At 46.0% G+C, this 20,601-nt stretch overlaps 1 protein-coding gene across 1 annotated transcript in view; it reads left to right on the top strand.

Moving 5' to 3' along the window:
• The window catches only part of STAB2 (stabilin 2), a 167,842-nt gene that overhangs the window by 128,192 nt on the left and 19,049 nt on the right, over positions 1-20,601 (top strand). Inside the window, exons 51-60 of the mRNA XM_055575011.1 lie at positions 569-745; positions 3,090-3,179; positions 5,859-6,005; positions 7,288-7,344; positions 8,482-8,608; positions 11,613-11,762; positions 13,445-13,549; positions 16,069-16,176; positions 18,316-18,509; positions 19,590-19,731. Of these exons, the coding sequence (XP_055430986.1) occupies positions 569-745; positions 3,090-3,179; positions 5,859-6,005; positions 7,288-7,344; positions 8,482-8,608; positions 11,613-11,762; positions 13,445-13,549; positions 16,069-16,176; positions 18,316-18,509; positions 19,590-19,731 (1,297 nt within the window). The remainder of the gene's footprint in view (positions 1-568; positions 746-3,089; positions 3,180-5,858; positions 6,006-7,287; positions 7,345-8,481; positions 8,609-11,612; positions 11,763-13,444; positions 13,550-16,068; positions 16,177-18,315; positions 18,510-19,589; positions 19,732-20,601) is intronic.

Below are 20,601 nucleotides of genomic sequence, written 5' to 3'. Positions count from 1 at the left end.
TAAAAGTCTCTCTGGGTCTCAAAAAGAGGGAATAATAAAGCACTTCATAAGGTCATTGGGAAAACTACAAGAAAAAATGTATATGATGTACAAGAAAAAATGTAGAAGATTCTCAAAATGATCCTTTGCCAGTCACTTGGCAATTTCTTTTTTGAGTCTATGTGATCTAGAAATCCTCTAGATATATACAAGTATCTCAATATTGTATAGGTTTCACATTTTTAAAGGAAATATGGGGAAAGTGCTAAGTGGGTCTTCCAGAAATTAAAACGTTTGGACAAGAGTAGTGGCAAAAAAGAGTCTTGCTAAAGTGTGTTTCCCTATTAACAAAGCCCAGAATTGGCCTTTCTGTTTTACTTTCTAAGAAAATGAGAGTCAGAATGATGGGAGTGTGAAGAAAGCCTCCAGTTTCAGGCTGAATCTCACTTAAACTAGCCTAAGGCCTGAGAAGCCCCATGCCGGGCACAGAGAGGGCCCCAGGCTGGCTTTTGCCCTGGCCCTTGGGTTCCAGAGCTAGTGCTTCTTGGCTGGGCTTTGGGGCGCACCTGACCAACTCCTTGTGTTTCAGGACTCCGGCTTGCTGAGCGTCATCACAGACCCCATCCACACCCCAGTCACACTTTTCTGGCCCAGCGACCAAGCCCTCCAAGCCCTGCCCCGTGAACAACAGGATTTCCTGTTCAACCAAGACAACAAGGACAAGCTGAAGGAGTACTTGAAGTTCCACGTGATCCGAGATGCCAAGGTATTCTGTTTTCACACAGACAGGAATGGCAAGTTTGCCCTCGAGGTGATCAAATCCAGGAACTGTCTTTACCTCTCAGTCTCCATGGTGTTGGGAGGTCTGAGCATCCCCTGCCCCTGCTGTGTCCTCCTCTGACTGGCTGTGGGGAACTGACCACAAGAGTATAGCTCATCTGGTTCTGTTTCTCCCCCGCCATTGTTTTATTTCCCCTAACTTGAACCAATACTCAAAAGCATCCTTCCCCCCTTCTACTGCAGACCAGCTCCCTCCCTTCCCTAGTTCACAAGGCAAAGTGTCTCTTGATGACAATTCCCAAGTTTCTCCCAGATGGACTCTTTCTCCCCCAATTCCAGAGTTTCTAGGCAAAGGACGGATTCATCCAGCTGTGACCAGTTGTTGGCTCGTGTACTGATCTACTGTGATTAGGGAAGCAGGATCTTGTAGGAACATGGCAGCTCTTGCTAAGACCCTGTCCCTCTGAATCCTTCTCCAGGACCCTGTTTCCCCCCAGGAGTGAGACATCTAATCCAAGAGGGCCTACTGTCCTCACTTTGGTTAATTTGTAGGTCCTGTGTTAGTTTTCTAGGCTGCCATAACCAATGACCACAAACTGGGTGACCTGAAACAATAGAAATAAATCCCCTCAGAGTTCTGGGGACTAGAAGTCTGAGATCAAGGTGTTGACAAGGTTGTTTCTGCTGGAACTCCTGAGGGAGAGGCTGTTCCCTGCTTTCTTCCTGGCTTCTGGTGGTGTCCAGACATTCTCGGCATCCCAGGCTTGTAGCTACATCCCTCCAGTCTCTGCATCTGTTGTCACATGGCTGGCTGTCCTCTCCCTGTGTATTTCTATGTCTTCACATGGCATTCTCCTCTTCTCTCTTCTTCTTAAGATGACACCAATTTCTTTGGATTAAGGGTCCACTCACTTCCCTGGTGGCTCAGACATTAAAGAATCTGCCTGTAATGCAGGAGATCTGGATTCGATCCCTGGATCAGGAAGATCCCCTGGAGAAGGGAATGGCTACCCACTCCAGTATTCTTGCCTGGAGAATTCCAGGGACATAGAAGCCCAGCAGTCTGTGGGGCCACAGAGAGTCGGACATGACTGAGTGACTAACACTCTCACTAATCTAATGTGACGTCATCTCAACCAATTACATCTGCAATGATCTCATTTCCAAGAAAGATCACATTTTGAGGTAATGGGGACCTAGACTTCAGTGAAACTTTTGACGGGTCACAATTCAACCCATCACAGTGCCCTAATGCAATTTCCCTAACCCTGGTCTGCCGCAGGCTTCATGCAGCAACACAGCATCTTCCAAGGACTCCTGAACACAGAAGGGGAAGGAAGTGAAAGGTTGTTGTTGAATCACGCGAATACACGGGGATTCTTGGCCCCCGGAGGAGAAGAATTCAATCAGGGGCCAGAGACGAGGCTTGATCGCTCAGAGCTTTTGTGTAATAAAGTTTTATTAAAGTATAAAGAAGATAGAGAAAGCTTCTGACATAGGCATCAGAAGGGGGCAGAAAGAGTACCCCCCTGCTAGTCTTCAGCTGGATGTTATATAGTCACTAGCAGTCTGTTAATGAAAGAAAGGAATGTCTTATAATTCAGAATAGCACCAGGCCCCTCGCCCATAAGATGCATTTTGGGATAATCTTGGCACCAAATGGTTTATCTTGGGCCATAAAATAATTACTTGAATCTTAAAGAAGGGCAGACCACCATACAAATAGTTTCATTTACATAGATTAGGGGAACAATATCTGAGTATAACATACTGGTTTGTCAAGTAGGTTTTGGGCCAAGAGGCGGAACCGACTTGGAGACAGAGTTTGGGGTAAAGGCGTGGTACATTAGCATAGCTTAAGACAAACATTTCCATAAGAAAAAGGCATTGGTTATCTCTAGGCTCAAGAATAGCTAACTTCAGGCGAAACCAGGTGTCATTATGGCAACACAGTATTTTAAGAGAAACTTCTCTTTAAATTTGTATAGAGAAGGAAAAAAATATTGCTAGTTTGTTTCCTCCTGCCTCTTAAGAGAGATAAAAATGTCTGACGCTTGCAGGCTATTTCCTCCATTTGGAGACCCCTGGCCTTCCTGCCTGTTACCCTCTCAGAAGGGTGACTGAAACAAGCCGGAGGAGACTTTCCTACAGAAAAAAAGTCCAACTTCTTAGAGCATCCATACTTATTCTTCCTTTTGATTCTATCTACTGTCATTTTGAAGCTGGAATTTAGAACTCAGAAAAAAACTTGTATCTAAATTTGGTTTGTTAGCAAAGCTCCTTCTTCAACCCAGATTCAGGGTATTAATGTGATACCATCACTCCTACAGGTCTTGGCAGTGGATCTCCCCAGATCTGCTCCCTGGAAGACCCTGCAAGGTTCTGAGCTGAGTGTGAAGTGTGGAGCTGGCAGTGACATCGTGAGTATTATCACCCAGAGCAGGGGCAGGGGCAGAGAATGCATGCCCCAACCATTGCCACTTCCAGGAGATGTTTCATTTTTTTCCCACATTGGCAGCAAGTTCTTTCTCTCACTGCTTTTATGACTGTATCCCCTGAATAAGTGAATATGAAAACCCTGATAAATCCTGGCCAGCCCAAGCCCTCACCGGGTGTCAGGGAGCCCCCCTTACACTTGTAGAAAGTAGCTTCTGGTTGATTTTTCAGAAGATTTATTTTCCGGTGTGAGACACTTCCCTGAAACAAGAAAGAACACTGTCATTCCTTTCCCTTCCTTCCTGGCCCCTCTGCAGCCTCCCCTCCAGCCCTCTCTTGGCAGTCAGAACCAGCTCTGGGCTATATCTACCTAGATCAGCAAACAGAGAGAAATTTTGCAATTTTCACCTTCTTTGGCTAGTTCCCAACAATATTACCTTCCTGTAATTCCACATGATAAGTAGATTTGGTGGGATAATAGTAGCTACATTCTGTATCTTATATTTAATGGGAAATGACAGTGGCTTAAATATATAAGGGTTTAGCTCTCTTTAAAAAAAAAAAAAAAAAAACTGCAAGTAGCCAATCCAGAGCTAGCATGATAGCTCACGGAGGGAGCTCCTTCTGTCTTTCTGCTCTGTAGCATGCATTTCTAGCCTCAGGTCACCTCCAGGCCCAACATGACTGCTGGAGGTCCAGCTATCACTTTTACTTTCTAGGCAGGAGAAAGTGAAAAAGTGATTTACCTCCAAACTGAGTCGGTTACCTTCAAGTAGCCTTCAGAGAAGTCTCAGACAACATTTTGTTTACATCTTCTGACAAGCAAGAATCCCTCTTGATGATTGGATTGGAATGGCATTAAATTTGTTCCTGAATCCAAAGAGTGTTAACATCTTTACATCCCAATTTCTGGAAAGTTATCCCAATGTACTTATACTCTTGAGATCAGCTACACTATCTCCATAGAAATGGACACTTATCAAAAGAAGAATGTCAACTGTTCATCCTGAGTGCTCGGAGAAGGCGATGGCACCCCACTCCAGTACTCTTGCCTGGGAAAAATCCCATGGACAGAGGAGCCTGGTAGGCTCCTCTGTCCATGGGGTCGCTACGAGTTGGACACAACTGAGCGACTTCACTTTCACTTTTCACTTTCATGCACTGGAGAAGGAAATGGCACCCCACTCCAGTGTTCTTGCCTGGAGAATCCCAGGGACGGGGGAGCCTGGTGGCTGCTGTCTGTGGAGTCACACAGAGTCGGACACGACTGAAGTGACTTAGCAGCAGCATTCTGAGGGCTACTAAGGCTTTCAGAGCACTTTGTATTCAGAGTACCATTTAGTTAAACTTCATATGCAATGTAATCATTAATCCTATCCACCTGGTGAAAACAATTAAACCTCAGTGAAGTTTAGGGACTGGCTCATATAGTGCAAGAGTGAAAGTGCGGGGATTCACAGTTTTCTGGTGTTCTTTCCGCTGAATCACACTGTGTGGATCTTGTCAAACACTATTGAGCTGTCTTTTTCTTTGCATAGAACTTTCTAAAAGCATTTTGCTTCCTGTGTCGGGGAGGGTGGGGAATATATCCTTCAATTTACTAGCTGTGTGGACTTTAGGAAGGGATGCTCAAGGATTGTTGCAAGAATTAAACAGAACAATGTATCTAGAGCATGATTTGGACAATGTCTTGTTGTTCAGTCAGTAAGTTGTGTGACTCTTTGAGATCCCATGGACTGCAGCACGCTTGGCTCCTCTATCCTTCACTATTTCCCAGAATTTGCTCAAACTCGTGTTCATTGTGTCAATTATGCCATCCAACCATCTCATCCTCTGTTGCCCGCTTCTCGTGCCCTCAATCTTTCCCAGCATCAGGGTATTTCCAATGAGTTGGCTCTTTGCATCAGGTGGCCAAAATATTAGAGCTTCAGCTTCAGCATCAGTCCTTCTAATGAATGTTCAGGGTTGATTTCCTTTAGGATTGACTGGTTTGATCCCCTTGCAGTCCAAGGGACTCTTAAGAATCTTCTCAGCACTACAATTCAAAAGCATAAATGCCTACTGCATGTGAAAAATAAGTTGCTGTCATTATAAGGTTAAAGCCCGTCACTGTATATTTTGGAAAGGAAGTGGTACTGGAGCTTTACTAGGTGCTGGCACTAAATAAGAAAACTGGGTAACTGCCCGTGAAGTGGCCGTGTCAACCAAGTTTGTCCTGAGCCAGGGTCAGGCCACATCTGCTCCACCTTGTCACCCCCACCACTACCATCTCTACTTTGATGGAGCAGTATTGCCGAGTGGCCAGGAGTGGGGGGCTGAGGCTGCCAGCCTGGGCGTGAAAACCCACACCACCACTTACTGATCGTGTGACCTTGGTGAGTTACCTAACCACTCACTGCCTCAGTTTCCTCATCTGTAAATGGGAATACCAGCAATAGTAGCCACATCATAGGGTGGCTGGGAGGATTGAAGGAACTGCATAGGTAAAGCACAAAGAACAGTACTTGGATATAATACATTCTAAGCAAGTGACGTAGACGTTGATATCAATACATATCAGTTCTTTCTGACTCTGGTAGGTTCTGGCCACATTTCATGGCCTGAGAAGAGGAGAAGTCTGAGGATCACTGACTGTTCACCCTCTCTCTCTCCCTGTCTCGCAGGGCGACCTCTTCCTGAACAGCCAAACGTGCAGAATTGTGCAGCGGGAGCTCTTATTTGACTTGGGTGTGGCCTACGGTATCGACTGTCTACTGATTGACCCCACCCTGGGGGGCCGTTGCGACACTTTTACCACTTTCGATGTCTCGGTCAGTCCTGAAAACACTACTGTAGAAAGAGACCCTTGGGCCAACAAACAGCCCTTGTGACCTGGCGTGGACCCTGCTGTGAAGACTCAGAGGGCTGGTCCCCAGCGAACATGGGAACCAGGGGATCAGGAGGCCACAGGACAGGGCTTTTCAGATTCACCATCAACAAGCATCTACTCAGTCCCGTACAGGCCTTGCCTATTCTCATTTATCCACCCACCCGTTCATCCCCTCACCATTAAGTGAGCAGCTGTTGGGGACCAGCAGTATGCCCTGTTCTGCCAATCATTTTCAAACCCACCCATCCACTCAGTCATTCACTTATCCATTCAACAAGCAGTTTTTGAGCCTCTGCCAGAATAAACCAGGTGAAACTGCCATGTTTGACAGAGTATGGCTACCAAAATGACCGTGGCATATGGTTCTAATATCTAATGTATGCGGCCCATACTTCCGTTCGCTTGCTCAGGCACTAACACTGGTTGAGCCTCTGTCCTGGGCCCTGAACTGTGTGAGGCGCGTGTGCATTTCACACGCGTTCATCCATGCAGTACCATTTATTGAGTGTGACCCTTGAGCCTACTATTTGGCTCAATGCCCATCTTACCCCTATGCAATGATAGAAGTAGTGATCATCAACTCCATTATGTCAATTTGGAAATTGAGTCTCAAAGAGATGAAGTGACTTAAATGGCAAAGTCTGTGACCAGTTGATTTCTATACCAGGTGACTTATAGGCATTCAATAAATACCTAAATTACTAGAATACCAACCAGCCAAAGTAAGAGATGAAAAAACAGTTGTTAACTTCTTAACTTCCAAAGTATATATACACACTTTTTTTTTCAGTTAATCATTTTTCTTCACAAATCCCCTGAAAATCAATAGCAAGAATTAGTATCCCTATTTTATATATTAGAAGACTAAGGATCAAAGAACGTGATTCGCAAAAATTTCACAGCTCATCTATAAGGGAACTGATACTTGTATCCACATTTCCCATGGCTGCTGTGCCATGTGCCATGTGACCCTGCCCTGTTGCCCCTTCATCTAATAGGGAACTTATCACCTCAAAGAGTTAAACCAAGGAGCTGAGATCCAAGACAGACCTTCAGAATTCTCTATGGCAAAATTGCAGTGCATTTGTTTTTATATTCTTAATCATAGCTTGAATCTTAATCAAGATTAAGTTCTTAGTCAAATAATCTTAGCATTAACCAGGGGCATTTGCTTTGTTTCCTGATATTCTGGATTTTTAAGTGTTTCTTTTCTTGCATACTAGGGGAATTGTGGAAACTGTATCTTTACTCCCAGTTGCCCCAAGTGGACTAAACCAAAGGTAACTATGAACACGGTGATAATGTTTGGAGAGTGATAGTTTTGTTTCTTTATTAGACCCCAGTTTCCTTATAGGTATGGGTGTGTGTGCATCTGTGTGCATCTGTGGGTGTGTTATAACTGCATGTAACTAATTCATGTCTTTCTTTCAACAATTAGGCCACTGGGATGAGAGATGAACATTCTTAGCCCAGGGAAACTGTCAGCCCACTTTTAAAATCTAGAAGAGTCATGAGATTAAAGACCTAGAAGGGGTTACAAAAACAATGCTAATTATAAAAATAATAGTTGCCTTTAGTTGGTTGCTGCTTATGTCCCTGGCTCTGTGTTGGACTCTTTATTTTGACATTATCCCCTATTCCCATTATAATACAGGAAAATATATTACTACAATTTATGACAAATGAGTCTCAGAGAGGGTAAGCAATCAGCCCAAGACCACACAGCTATAAGGAACAAAGCTAGGATTAGAGCCTAAAATACAATGTAAGAGTAATGGTTAAGACAATGAAATTCGGAGTCCACAATTATGGGGACAAATTCCAGTGGGTGATCTTTGACAAGTCACTTAATCTATATGCCTTTGCCCCTGCACATGGAGCTAATAATAATTCTGTGTGTGATTATTAGGAAAGTAAGTTTTCTAATGTGGGTACAGAGCCTGGCACATAGTAAGTACTAAATATTGGTTTAAGCACTTACTCCAAAGTCAAGCTCTTTCTACCCTACTAGTAACCCCTCTAACAGAAACACCCCTACAAAAATGAACTGTAACCCCATACCCTCTCTACTGATGATCTTGGGGGCTTGCCAGACCTCTCTCCTGATAGAAATCTACCTCTTCCCCACTTCCTCCCCAGGTAAACTCATCTTTTGCAAACAGCTCTAAAGGCCCCCAAGTCCTTCTTCTTAAAATGGGGCAAAATCTTTTTTCCGTGGACTCCACCTCTGTCCCCTCCCCCATTCATTTGCCTCTCTATGCCCCTGAGAAAAGAATTCCCTGCACAGGGCTCATGGCCATTTGAGGCCTATTTTCCACTTGGGCAGTACCTAGGATCCTCCACTGGGGGAAGACTAGAGCCCAAGAGCCCAAGTACAGGGATGGAAGGTGGAGGGATGGTTGGATCTCTTCCTTTAGGGCCAGAAGCAGAAGTGTCTGTATGACTTGCCCTTCAAGAGGAACCTGGAAGGCTGCAGACAACTTTGCACTCTGGTGATACAGCTCCCCAAGTGCTGCAAGGGCTACTTCTGGCCAGACTGTCAGGGTAAGAGTGCCTCTTATTATCTTGTGATTCTGAAGTGATTGCACAATCACTATGGAGCATTTGAAAGTACCAGAAGTATAAAGTGGAAGGTGGGGATGGGAAAGCAAGGGAGTATATTGTTCTTAATGATTCTACTAAGAAAAGATCCAAAAGCAATTATTCTAAAGAGTTGTGTAGCTTTCCTTCTCCATTTTTTTTTTTCTTATCATATTTGGTTTTTACAGAGTTGAGATTCTGCTGTACAAAGGTTGTAAATCATGTGTTTTCTGCTTAATGTTATAGAATAAGACATTTCCCATGGTGCTTGAAACCCTATATTTTATTTTTGAAATGATACTGATTCCAGTCTATGATACTGATAAGCACACTAGTTTAAATGCATCTAAGGACATCCAGCTCAGCAGGGTGCTATATCAATGTGGTATGTGTGGGCCACTACTTCCTGAAAACTCCCCTGTTATAAGATGTATAACATCACCCTTCCTCCCTAACCTCGCCCTTTCAGGAAAGGGCTCCTGAAACCCCTGGGTCTAGATACAACTTCTAGCTAATAATGCAGCAGCAACAGCATAACAAATGCCATAGAACTTCCTGTCCACCATGCACTGTTTTAAATGAACACATTTATTGAGTGCTACTTCCCATACAGGGCTTCCCTGGTGGCTCAGTGGTAAAGAATCTTCCTGCCAGTGGAGGAGACACAGGTTCGATCCCTGGGTCAGGACGATCCCCTGGAGAAGGAAATGGCAATCCACTCCAGTATTCTTGCCTGTGAAATCCCATGGATAGAGAAGCCTGGCAGGCTATAGTCTAGTCAGTCGACTTAAAGACCAAAGAACAAAACAATTTCCCATATATGGCAATACATCTGAACCTCTCAACAAACCCTAAGAAGCAGCTTCCATTGTCACCCCCATTTTACAGATGAGAAAATGGAGGTACACATTGAATAAGAAGCAAGTCCAAGTTCCCCCATTGTGTCTCCAGGAGCCATGATTTTAGGTACAATGGGCTTTCCTGGTGTCTCAGTGGTAAATAATCCATCTGTTATACAGGAGACATAAGAGTTCAGTTCAGTTCAGTCACTCAGTCATGTCCGACTCTTTGCGACCCCATGGACTGCAGCATGCCAGGCCTGCCTGTCCATCACCAACTCCCAGAGTTTATTCAAACTCATGTCCATTGAGTCCGTGATGCCATCCAGCCATCTTATCCTCTGTCGTCCCCTTCTCCTCCTGCTTTCAGTCTTTCCCAGCATCAGGGTCTTTCCCAATGAGTCAGTTCTTCACATCAGGTGGCCAAAGTATTGGAGTTTACGCTTCAACATCAGTCCTTCCAATGAATATTCAGGACTGATTTCCTTTAGGATGGACTGGTTGGATCTCCTTGCTGTCCAAGGGACTCTCAAGAGTCTTCTCCAACACCACAGTTCAAAAACATCCATTCTTCAGCACTCAACTTTCTTTATAGTCCAACTCTCACATCCATACATGACTACTGGAAAAACCATAGCTTTGACTAGATGGAACTTTGTTGGTAAAGTAATGTCTCTGCTTTTAATATGCTGTCTAGGTTGGTCATAATTTTTCTTCCAAGTAGCAAGTGTCTTTTAATTTCATGGCTGCAGTCACTAACTGCACTGGTTTTGGAGCCCCAAAAAATAAAGTCTCTCACTGTTTCCACTGTTTCCCCATCTGTTTGCCATGAAGTGATGGGACCAGATGCCATGATCTTTGTTTTCTGAATGTTGAGTTTTAAGCCAACTTTTTAACTCTCATCTTTCACTTTCATCAAGAAACTCTTAAGTTCTTCACTTTCTGCCATAAGGGTGGTGTCATCTGCGTATCTGAGGTTATTGATATTTCTCCCGGCAATCTTGATTCTAGCTTGTGCTTCATCCAGCCCAGGTTTCTCATGATGTACTCTGCATATAAGTTAAATAAGCAGGGTGACAATATACAGCTTTGACATGCTCTTTCCCTATTTGGAACCAGTCTGTTTTTCCATGTCCAGTTCTAACTGTTGCTTCCTGACCTGCATACAGACATAAAAGATATGGGCTCAATCCCTGGATGGGGGAAGATCCCTGGGAGAAGGAGATGGCAATCCACTCCAGTATTCTTGCCTGGGAAATCCCATGAACAGAGGAGCCTGGCAGGCTACAGTACATGGGGTTGCAAAGAGTTGAACTCGACTTAGTAAATCACCACCGTACTTTATTTATCATGATCCAGTTGAGAAAATTTCGGGCTGAGAGTCTACACAATTACTCAACCTTCAGTCCATTCTCCATCACTAAAGCATAGACTGTTCACCAAAGTCGGTGGCATCCCATACGTTTGTTCAGTGCTTTATATTTTCAAATGCTGCTGGTTACAGTATCTCATTTGATCCTCATAGTCACAACATGGAATAGGGCAAGTGGGCATCATCATCACCATCTTAACATCATCATCATCTTAACTCTAGAGTTAAGAAAACTCTGAAGCTCAGAGCAAGTTCATTATTCAGCCCAGACCAGCAAACCCAGGTCCACGTGTGTGCTCAGTCACTTCGAATGTGTCCGACTCTTTGCAACCCCATGGACTGTGTAGCACACCAGGCTCCCCTGTCCTGGAGATTCTCCAGGCAAGAATACTGAAATGCATTGCCATTTCCTCCTCCAGGGGATTGTCCTGACCCAGGGATCAAACCCATGTCTCTGATGTCTCCTGCATTGGCAGGCGGTTTCTTTGCCAAATCCAGGTCTCCTGACCCCCAAATACAGCACACAGTTCAATACATCACCCTTCCAGTCCTATCAGATACATTTAAACTATCAGCCAGTGGCTTACCCTAAACATCCAGTGACACTATATGGATGTGTCCCCAGGAAAACAGACCTCCTAGACTAATGGAGGACAGAACCCACAGCTGAGGTCAGGTTAGCAGCACATTTACAAAGGCACTGAGCTGCTCTGGGCCTGGGGAGACTGTTCAGTCACCGCTGTTTCATCTCTTCCAGCCTGCCCTGGAGGCCCGGATACCCCGTGTAATAACCGGGGTATCTGCCTGGATCCGTACTCGCCCAGCAGACAGTGTCAATGCAACAGCGGCTTCAACGGGACAGCATGTGAGCTGTGCTGGCCGGGGAGATTCGGGCCTGACTGTCAGCGTACGTGGCATCCCCTCCACTGAGTTTTCGCCTGTCATCAGCTGGGCGTGCATCCTTCCCTGATGCATACCATCCACCTGAGCTAGAAGCATCCATCCTCTTTTTCCCACCCTCCCATTTGCCTGCTCTTTTTCCTCCTTGGATATTTTCCTAATTTCCATCCACTGAAAGAGCCTCATCCATAAAATTGAAATTCACATCCCCAGCAGCCACCCAGGCAAGCTGTAGCCAACCAATGCTCATTCAGTCATTCGACTACCATGTATATGCTGAGTCTTTACTAATAGCAATAGCTCACGTGTATGGAGTACCTGCCATGTGCCAGGCAGGTATGTTGTAGCATCTCATCCTCACAAGCCTTCGAAGTTGGAGCCATTATTATCTCTCCTTAGCAGATGGAGAAGCTGAGGCACAAAGAGCCTAAGTGACTTGATCAAAAGCCAGGAATAGTTCTAAATTGTAGGGGTACGGCGTATGAGAAGGGGATAGAATCTCAGCTTTCAAGGAGTTACACTCAAAGGGAAGAAACGAAAATAACAGAAACAAAAATAGACATAAAGGTACAAAGAGAAAGAAGCAGGTGAAGGGGATCAAGAAAGAAAGGAAATACTACTCCAGAAAACATCTCACAAAATATTTGAGTAGAGGCCTAGCAGAGATGAGGGGGCCAGGTGTGGAGATATGAATAATAGCTCTGTCCAGTCAAATTTCAGTGATGCTGGAAATGCCACCTAACTGCCATGAGGAAGCCACTAGCCATGTGTGGATATGGAACACACAGAATCTGTGACTGAGGGACTGATTTTTGTTAATTTTAATTAGTTTATATTTAAGTAGCCACGTGTGATGACTGGCTGCCCTGTGGGACAGTGCAGACTAAAGGAATGACTTTGTGGGAAGAGAGGCAAGTGCAAAGGCCCTGAGGTAGGACAAGTTTCGGCATGCAAGGCCCAGCCAAGCGGCCGAGGTAGCTGAGCAGAGTGGGCAAAGAAGAGAGAGAGAACACAGAGATGGGCTCAGAAGGTTGCCAGGGGCCAGATAATATGGGGGCTGCTTGGCCAGAGACAGGTCTTCAGCATCTCATCTAAGTGCGGTGGCGGCCAGTGAAGGATTGTGAAAGGGCCACCCCAGCTGCCCTGTGCAGAGAGTACCATGGGTAAGCAGGAGCAAAAAAAGGGCCAGCTTTGGGGACGCTAATGCCCCAATCCAGGTGAGAGATGGCAGTGCCTTGGGCTAAGGTGTTGGTGCTGGAGGTGGTCAGAAGCAGAAGGAATGTTTCTTGAAGCTTTGACTTTTAAATGGATTTCTGTTAGGAGGCCCAGATAAGGTTCCCTTCCCTTTCTGTTCTATTTCATACCCCATGACACCCTCTACTTCTGTAATTTACAACACTCAGCGTATTTATCATTACATGTTCAATAGCCCATTACCCCTAGACTGTAAGCTCCCTGAGAATAGGGACCTTATGTTTTATGTTTTCCGCTGTACCCTCATTGCCTGGTAGCCTGTGCCTCATGGTAGCCACTGAGTAAGTTTATTTTTTGTAAGTTTGAATGAATGAATGTGAATAAGCACGGGGCCTCCCACTCTGACCACACAGCCAGAACATGGCCAGTGAGCTGGCAGATTGGACTTCAATCCCGGATCCCTGCTGACTGACCACATTCCAACTTGCTCTACAGCTTGTGGCTGCTCGGACCATGGACAGTGCGATGACGGGATCACAGGCTCCGGAGAGTGCATCTGTGAGACAGGGTGGACGGGCCGCTTCTGTGACACCCAGACAGGTCTGTTCTGAGGGTGATCGGCTGCCAGCAGCCCCTCGCTGCAGCAGACCTTGCCAAGAGCAGCCGACTGAGGGTGGGGGTCTGAGCGACATCTGAAAAAAACAGCTGAGCAGGGGTTCACTTATCCATGAGGAAAGATGGCTATGCGGCCCCGGGGTCAGGAGGTCTGGGTACCCGGAGGAAACGAGATGAAAAGGTTGAACTCAAACCCAGGAAACCAGCCTGCAGTCCTGTCAGTCATGGAAGGACCCACCTCAAGCAAAGGACTGTTGGGAAGGAATGGTCCCTCAGGATCACTGCCCAGGTCTGGTTGTGTGTGGACGCAGAGTTGGAGGGTTTCGTGGAAAATACAGTATTCCGTGGAGGCCAGGATCTGACCCTGAACTCTGCTACGTACTAGACAAATGGCCTCAGCAAAGCCACCCTCTCGGAATCTTGATATACTCGTCCGTAAACAGAGAGCCTCTTGCACAGCTTGTAGGGAAGGATGGTTGTGAGGGTCAGGGTCATGGGTTTGGAGCACCAGTGCATGTGGGCACTCAGGAACACTAGCTGCCAGTATCATCATCAGTTACCATCATCTTTGTCATGACCTCGATCCTTACTGAGCTGTCAGTTTTCTGAGTTCTCCCTTGCACCCTGAGCCCTATGTTCCAGTAAAAAGGTCTAAGGTGTGAAGGTTGATGATCAAGTTGTCACTTCATCGTCCCTGGGGGCAGAAGGGTGTAACCGAGCTCTTCTTTTAAGTAACAGCAACCCAAAGTGCCAGAATCCTGGCAGTCCTCATAACTTCAGTCCCTCCCCCTCCCCCTCCCCCTCCTTCCCTCCCTGTTTCTCCCCCTCCCCCTTCTTCCTCCGCTCTCCTCCCCCTCCTTCTCTCCTAAGCATCCCATGGCTTCATGCTGCCTCTGGATACTGCAGCCCCAGATTAGTGGTACCTAAGAAGGCCCTTTAAATTCCACATGTTCAAGCTGGATTTAAAAGGCAGAGGAACCAGAGTTAGAATTGCCAACATCCATTGGAGCATAGAAAAATAAGAGAATTCCAGAAAAATATCTACTTCTGCTTCATTGACTACACTAATGCCTTTGACTGTGTGGATCACAACAAACTGGAAATTTCTTAAAGAGATAGGAATACCAGACCATCTTACCTGCCTCCTGAGAAATCTGTATGCAGGTCAGGAAGCAACAGTTAGAATCAGACATGAAACAATGGACTGGTTCCCAAATCGGGAAAGGAGTAAGTCAAGGCTGTATACTGTCACCCTGCTTATTTAACTTCTATACAGAGTATATCAGGCAAAATGCTGGGCTGAATGAAGCACAAGCGGGAATCAAGATTGCCGGGAGAAATATCAATAACCTCAGATACACAGATGATACACCCTTATGGCAGAAAGCAAAGAAGAACTAAAGAGCCTCTTGATGGAGGTGAAAGAAGAGAGTGATGAAGTTGGCTTAAAACTCAACATTCAAAAGATGAAGATCATGGCATCCAGTCCCATCACTTCATGGCAAAGAGATGGGGAAACAATGGAAACAGTGAGAGACTTTATTTTCTTGGGCTCCAAAATCACTGCAGATGGTGACTGCAGCCATGAAATTAAAAGACGCTTGCTCCTTGGAAGAAAAGCTATGACCAACTTAGCATGTTAAAAAGCAGAGACATTACTTTGCCAACAAAGGTCTGTATTGTCAAAGAGTGGTTTTTCCAGTAGTCATGTATGGATGTGAGAGTTGGGCCATAAAGAAGGCTGAATGCCAAAGAATTGATGCTTTTGAGCTGTGGTGTTGGAGAAGACTCTTGAGAGCCCCTTGGACTGCAAGGAGACCAAACCAGTCAGTCTTAAAGGAAATCAGTCCTGAATATTCATTGGAAGGACTGAGCTGGAGCTGAAGCTCTAATACTTTGGCCACCTGATATGAAGAGCTGACTCACTGGAAAAGACACTGATGCTGGGAAATACTGAAGGCAAGAGGAAAAGGCGGTGACAGAGGATGAAATGGTTGACTAGCATCACCCACTCAATAGATATGTGTTTAAGGAAACCCCAGGAGATAGTGAAGGACATGGAAGCCTGGCTTGCTGCAGTCCATGACATCACAAAGAGCTGGAGACAACAATGAAGAAGACCCTGGAATTTCTGTTCCAATTTAACCATCTCTTCTGGAACCCCATGTTCTCAGGGCCAAAGAGCTAGTCTGCAAAATTCATCCTTCATGTCAGACTTTGAGGTATAAAGTTTTCATCGGTTTCCCCTAAAGTTAACATCTTTGCATTTTGATCTGGATAACATGGCAGAAATAAAGTCTTAATACAAAAGAATAATTCTGGAATCTCAGAATCCCAGGCTGGGAGGGACCTTAGTAAATCACCCCATTACGACCCATCTTGCAGCTGTAAGGGGGCACTTTAGAAACACAGGGGCAGCCAGATGGTGTCTCGGAAGATGCCTTAGCTGGATCCCAACGCTTCACATCACAGTGGGAGATGAATTATGACTTCCTTCTTTGCAGCTTTGCCTCCCGTGTGCACGCCTCCTTGTTCTGCTCATGCCACCTGTAAGAACAACAACACATGCGAATGTAACCTGAACTATGAAGGAGACGGAATAACGTGCACAGGTAAGTCCCATCTGTGCACGGGTGGACCAGCAGCGGGGTGCAGGGGCGGAGTGGAACTCAGTCAGGGGACCTGGGCTCCGTCCCAGCCCTTCTGCTTCCTGCTTGGGCCGCTAGCAACACCCACCCTTTCTGTGATGGGTTTGCTCATGCCTAACCTGCCCACTTCCCAGGCCATGACTTTGAACTTGCTTTGCAAACTGCAAGCACTTTGTGTTACGGTGTTTTTGTAACTTTACAAATAATCCAGTCTTACTTTATTGAGAAAATATTCTATGGTATCTTAAGACAGTGCTTCCCTCATATACAACTTAGCAACTAAACAGCAATTTTAAAACAAGAGTGAAACCTACACTTACTCTCACCACTCAGTGAGAATCACTTTGAACACAGCTATCTATGTCTCTGTCCCTAGTAGTTAGCATATGGGTTCAGCCACACAGAGATCCAAATAAACAGTGGCATAAACAAAGCAGATGTTTAGATATTTATTTTTATCTTGTTTAGTACTTTGGATGGAGGTACCCAGAGCTAACATAGGGTTTCTCTGTGAAAGTCTGGGGCCCAGACTCCTTCTGTCTTGTTGCTCTGCCATTGTTCACTCACCTGGCCTGAGATGGCCATGACCAAAAGCACATCCCAGGAAGCAGAAGGAAAGAAGGTCAGGGCAGGGGGAGGCAAACCTCTTTCCCTTTAAGGACATACCTAGAGGTTCCCATGTGGCGTGGCGCTAGTGGTAAAGAACCCACCTGCCAATGCAGAAGACACGGTTCAGTCCCTGGGTCAGGAAGATCCCCTGGAGGAGGAAATGGCAACCCACTCCAGTATTCTTGCCTGGAGAATCTCATGGACAGGGGAGCCTGGTGGGTTATAGTCCATGGGGTCACAAAGAGTCAGACACGGCTGAAGCAACTTAGCACACACAGAAGTTGTTAAACTCCTGTCTGCTCCATCACATTGTCTAGAACCTCATTCTCTGTCACACCTGGGACAAAGGAACCTGAGAAATGGAGTCTTTGGTTGGCCAACCATGAGCTAAGCTATAAATCTCAGAAAAAGGAGACAGGAGATATTAGGGGAAAACTTGCAGTCTCAGACACATGTACCTTCTGTTTTCATGAATATTCATGAAAACATGACTGTCCCTATTCATTATAGGGACAGATACTTTCTTTACAGAACTGAGATCTTGCTATCCCCGCTACTTTATAATCTGCCACAAGGCAGTCCAGAATTGGCTCAGCATCCTCAGTGGCAGCAAAGACCCAGGTTCTGTCTGTCCACTCTGCCAGCCTCGGGCCTTCTGTCCTCATGTTCATGCTCTCAGCCAGAGAGGCAGAAGAGAGAAACCAGAGGGCTTTCCAGCTACTCCTGGTCCTGGAGCTAATCTATTAGTAAGTTGAAACTTGGGGGATTGTGAAAACAAAGGTTAAGAGGCAACACAAAAGAGTGGGGGAAATGTGGGCTTTGGAATCAAACCACCCTGGGTTTAAAACCAACCCCTCCACGTTGTAGCTAGTTTGCCTTTGATGGTCAGTTAAGCTCTGAGTTTCAGTTTCTTCATCTGTAGAATGGGGGTAACGGTGTCTGTGTCACAAGGTGCTCAGTAGTGCCTTAACCCTACACACACACACACACACACACACACACAAACACCCAACTATGTTCTAACATTAAAAACCCAAACTCATTAGAAAACTACTATCAAAATGGAGCCTAGAAGTTTATGATTAAAAAGGACTGAGGTGGACAGATATCCCCAGGCCTGGTCTATTAGGGCGGGGTCCCCAACCTCCTGAGTCTAACACCTGATGATCTAAGGTGGAACTGATGTAATAGAAACGAGGTGCATAGTAAATATAATGAGCTTGAATCACCCTGAAAGCAACCCCTGGCCCCTGGGAAGATTGTCTTCCATGGAACCAGTCCCTGGTGCCAAAAAGCTTGGGGACCAAAGTATTAGGGTGTTAGCCGCAGGACACTAATGTTGGCAGAGGTAGCACAGAGGCCACCAGGCACCGGGAGAGGAGGCACTGACATGTTGGGGCCCATTTCCTCGCCCGGTGTGCCTCGTCCTGGGGTGACCCACACCCTGATCTGAAGCCCCTGTTACACGGAGTCTACCTTCCTCTGCTCTTGCAGTTGTGGATTTCTGCAAACAGAACAATGGCGGGTGTGCAGAGGTCGCCAAGTGCTCCCAGAAGGGCACGAAGGTCTCCTGCAGCTGTCAGAAGGGCTACCAGGGGGATGGCCGCAGCTGCACAGCGATTGACCCCTGTGCAGACGGCCTCAATGGCAGGTGTCACGAGCATGCCACCTGCAAGATGACCGGCCCGGTGAGTCTCTGTCCCGGGGAAATGGGGGGTGGGGTTCCACCTGTGCCTCCCCCAGCCTGGCTTCTCCACTCAGGTCACCACTGGCCTCTTCCTAAGCCTTCTTCCCACCCAAGTCTATTTCTCTAATTCTTGATAAGTCAACAAGCTAAATACAACGTGAAACCCAATGCAGGAAAAGGACCTTCCTGGAAAAACTGGTTAGGTCCACTTAAAGTCTATTGTTTAGTTAATAGTAGGACATCAACACTAGTTTTTTAATTTTGACAATGAACTGTGGTTAGGTAAGATGTTAACATTAGGAAAGACTGGGTGGAGAGTATAAGGGAACTACTCTCTGCATCTTTTTTTTTTTAATTTTTTTTGGCATCTTTTCTATAAATCTAAAATTATTCAAAATACAAACCAAAAAAGTAAGAAGTGGCAGGGAAAGTGCACTCCCTTACACCTTTTTAGAGTGCAGTTAGTGCCCTGTCGCCCCTTCTCTGATGGGAAGGGAAGACGGTGGGAGATGATGTCCATTACGGCTACGAATGTGAACTCAACAGTCAGGCAACCTCTGAGTCTTGGCTCCTGGCCTGATATGCTGTGCAGTCTGGGGCTGGCTGCTTAACCTCTCTGAGCCTCAGTTTCCTTAGCCACAAATTAGGAGCCTCATAATAATGCAGACCTCACAGGATCGTTCACGGGGATTAAAGGAGATCATTCATTGGCTCCACAAATGATCACCAAGCACCTACTATGTGCTGTTGTAGCTGTCAGGGATGTAGCGATCAAAAGTTTATACGTGATAGAAGGAAGAGGCATGCTCAGTTCTGAAATCAGGCCAGTGTGATAAGAGGGGTCAGGAGACAGGGAGGGTCTCTCTGAGGAAGTGACAACTGAGCTGAGATGTAAAGGAGGACACTCCATCCTGAGTCTGGACAAAAGCAAGACAGAGCAGTAACTCAACTCCCACTGGACAGGAGAGGCATGTTGCTCACCCTTCTGAGCATCTCCTATGCTGGATGGTAGCCCGTGGAGCACATGGGATTCTGGGGGCCCAGAGAAGAGGCTCTTTCATCTTTCCTGCTGTCCCCCTAGGGCAAGCACAAATGTGAATGTAAAAGTCATTACGTGGGAGACGGGCTGGACTGTGAGCCAGAGCAGCTACCCATCGACCGCTGCCTGCAGGACAACGGGCAGTGCCATGCCAATGCCGACTGTGCCGACCTCCACTTTCAAGGTCAGAGTGATCTTGACCCAAAGTGCCTGATCTTCAGGGTTGGGGAAAGAAGCTCTGTAAGAGCAAAAGGGGAAAGTCTTAAAAACTGGGACCAAACAGCCCATGCATTGCCCAGGAAGTAGTGGGCTTCTGCAGTCCAGGGGCAGAGTACACTCAGAACTGGACTGTGAATGTTAGAACTAGGAGCTCGCTCGCAGGTCAGCTACTATACTCACTCTTCCCTGGTTGCTTAGCAACCCTTGCCACTGTGGATTGGAAGTGAATCTGAGGAGCATAGTTTAAGATATTAAATAACAAAGAGATAGTGCCTCCCACAAGCAGAGCAGCAGTTTCTTAGTAGTTGTTTTAATAATAGCACATCAATCAGCATATATACTACACTCATTCCCATGGATGATTTGAATGGTTTATCATAAAGCCACAGGTAGAATCACACTAAGAATCATAACACACGATAAAAAGCCAGGTAGCACTGCAGAGATGTGGGTGGTGGGGCATCTTGACCCCTGATGGAGAAAAGCCATTTGGGACCCACTAGTGGGGTTCTGAGCATGCGGCAAGGAGTGACCGCAGTGGTTCAGAAAGCGATTTAGAGCATCGTGCATTGTGGCCAATCAGGATTTACTGTTTGTTTTATAGACATGGTAATTTTAGTGGCGCAGCTTTCTGACATCTCAATAATAACTGTTAAGTTAACACCTGCTATGTACTGGCTTGGTCTGTTTGGGCTGCTGCAATATAGCCCAGGTGGCATATAAACAACAGAAATTTATTTCTCAGCTCTGGAGGCTGGAAACCTGAGATCAGGGTGCCCACGTGGTGGGGTTCTGCTGAGGACTGTCTTCCAGGTTGCAGACCACTGACTTCTCC

The sequence above is a fragment of the Bubalus kerabau genome, chromosome 1 (genome assembly GCF_029407905.1).
Source record: "Bubalus kerabau isolate K-KA32 ecotype Philippines breed swamp buffalo chromosome 1, PCC_UOA_SB_1v2, whole genome shotgun sequence".
In the NCBI taxonomy this organism is placed as follows: domain Eukaryota; kingdom Metazoa; phylum Chordata; class Mammalia; order Artiodactyla; family Bovidae; genus Bubalus; species Bubalus kerabau.
This window is presented reverse-complemented; position numbering and strand designations above follow the sequence as displayed.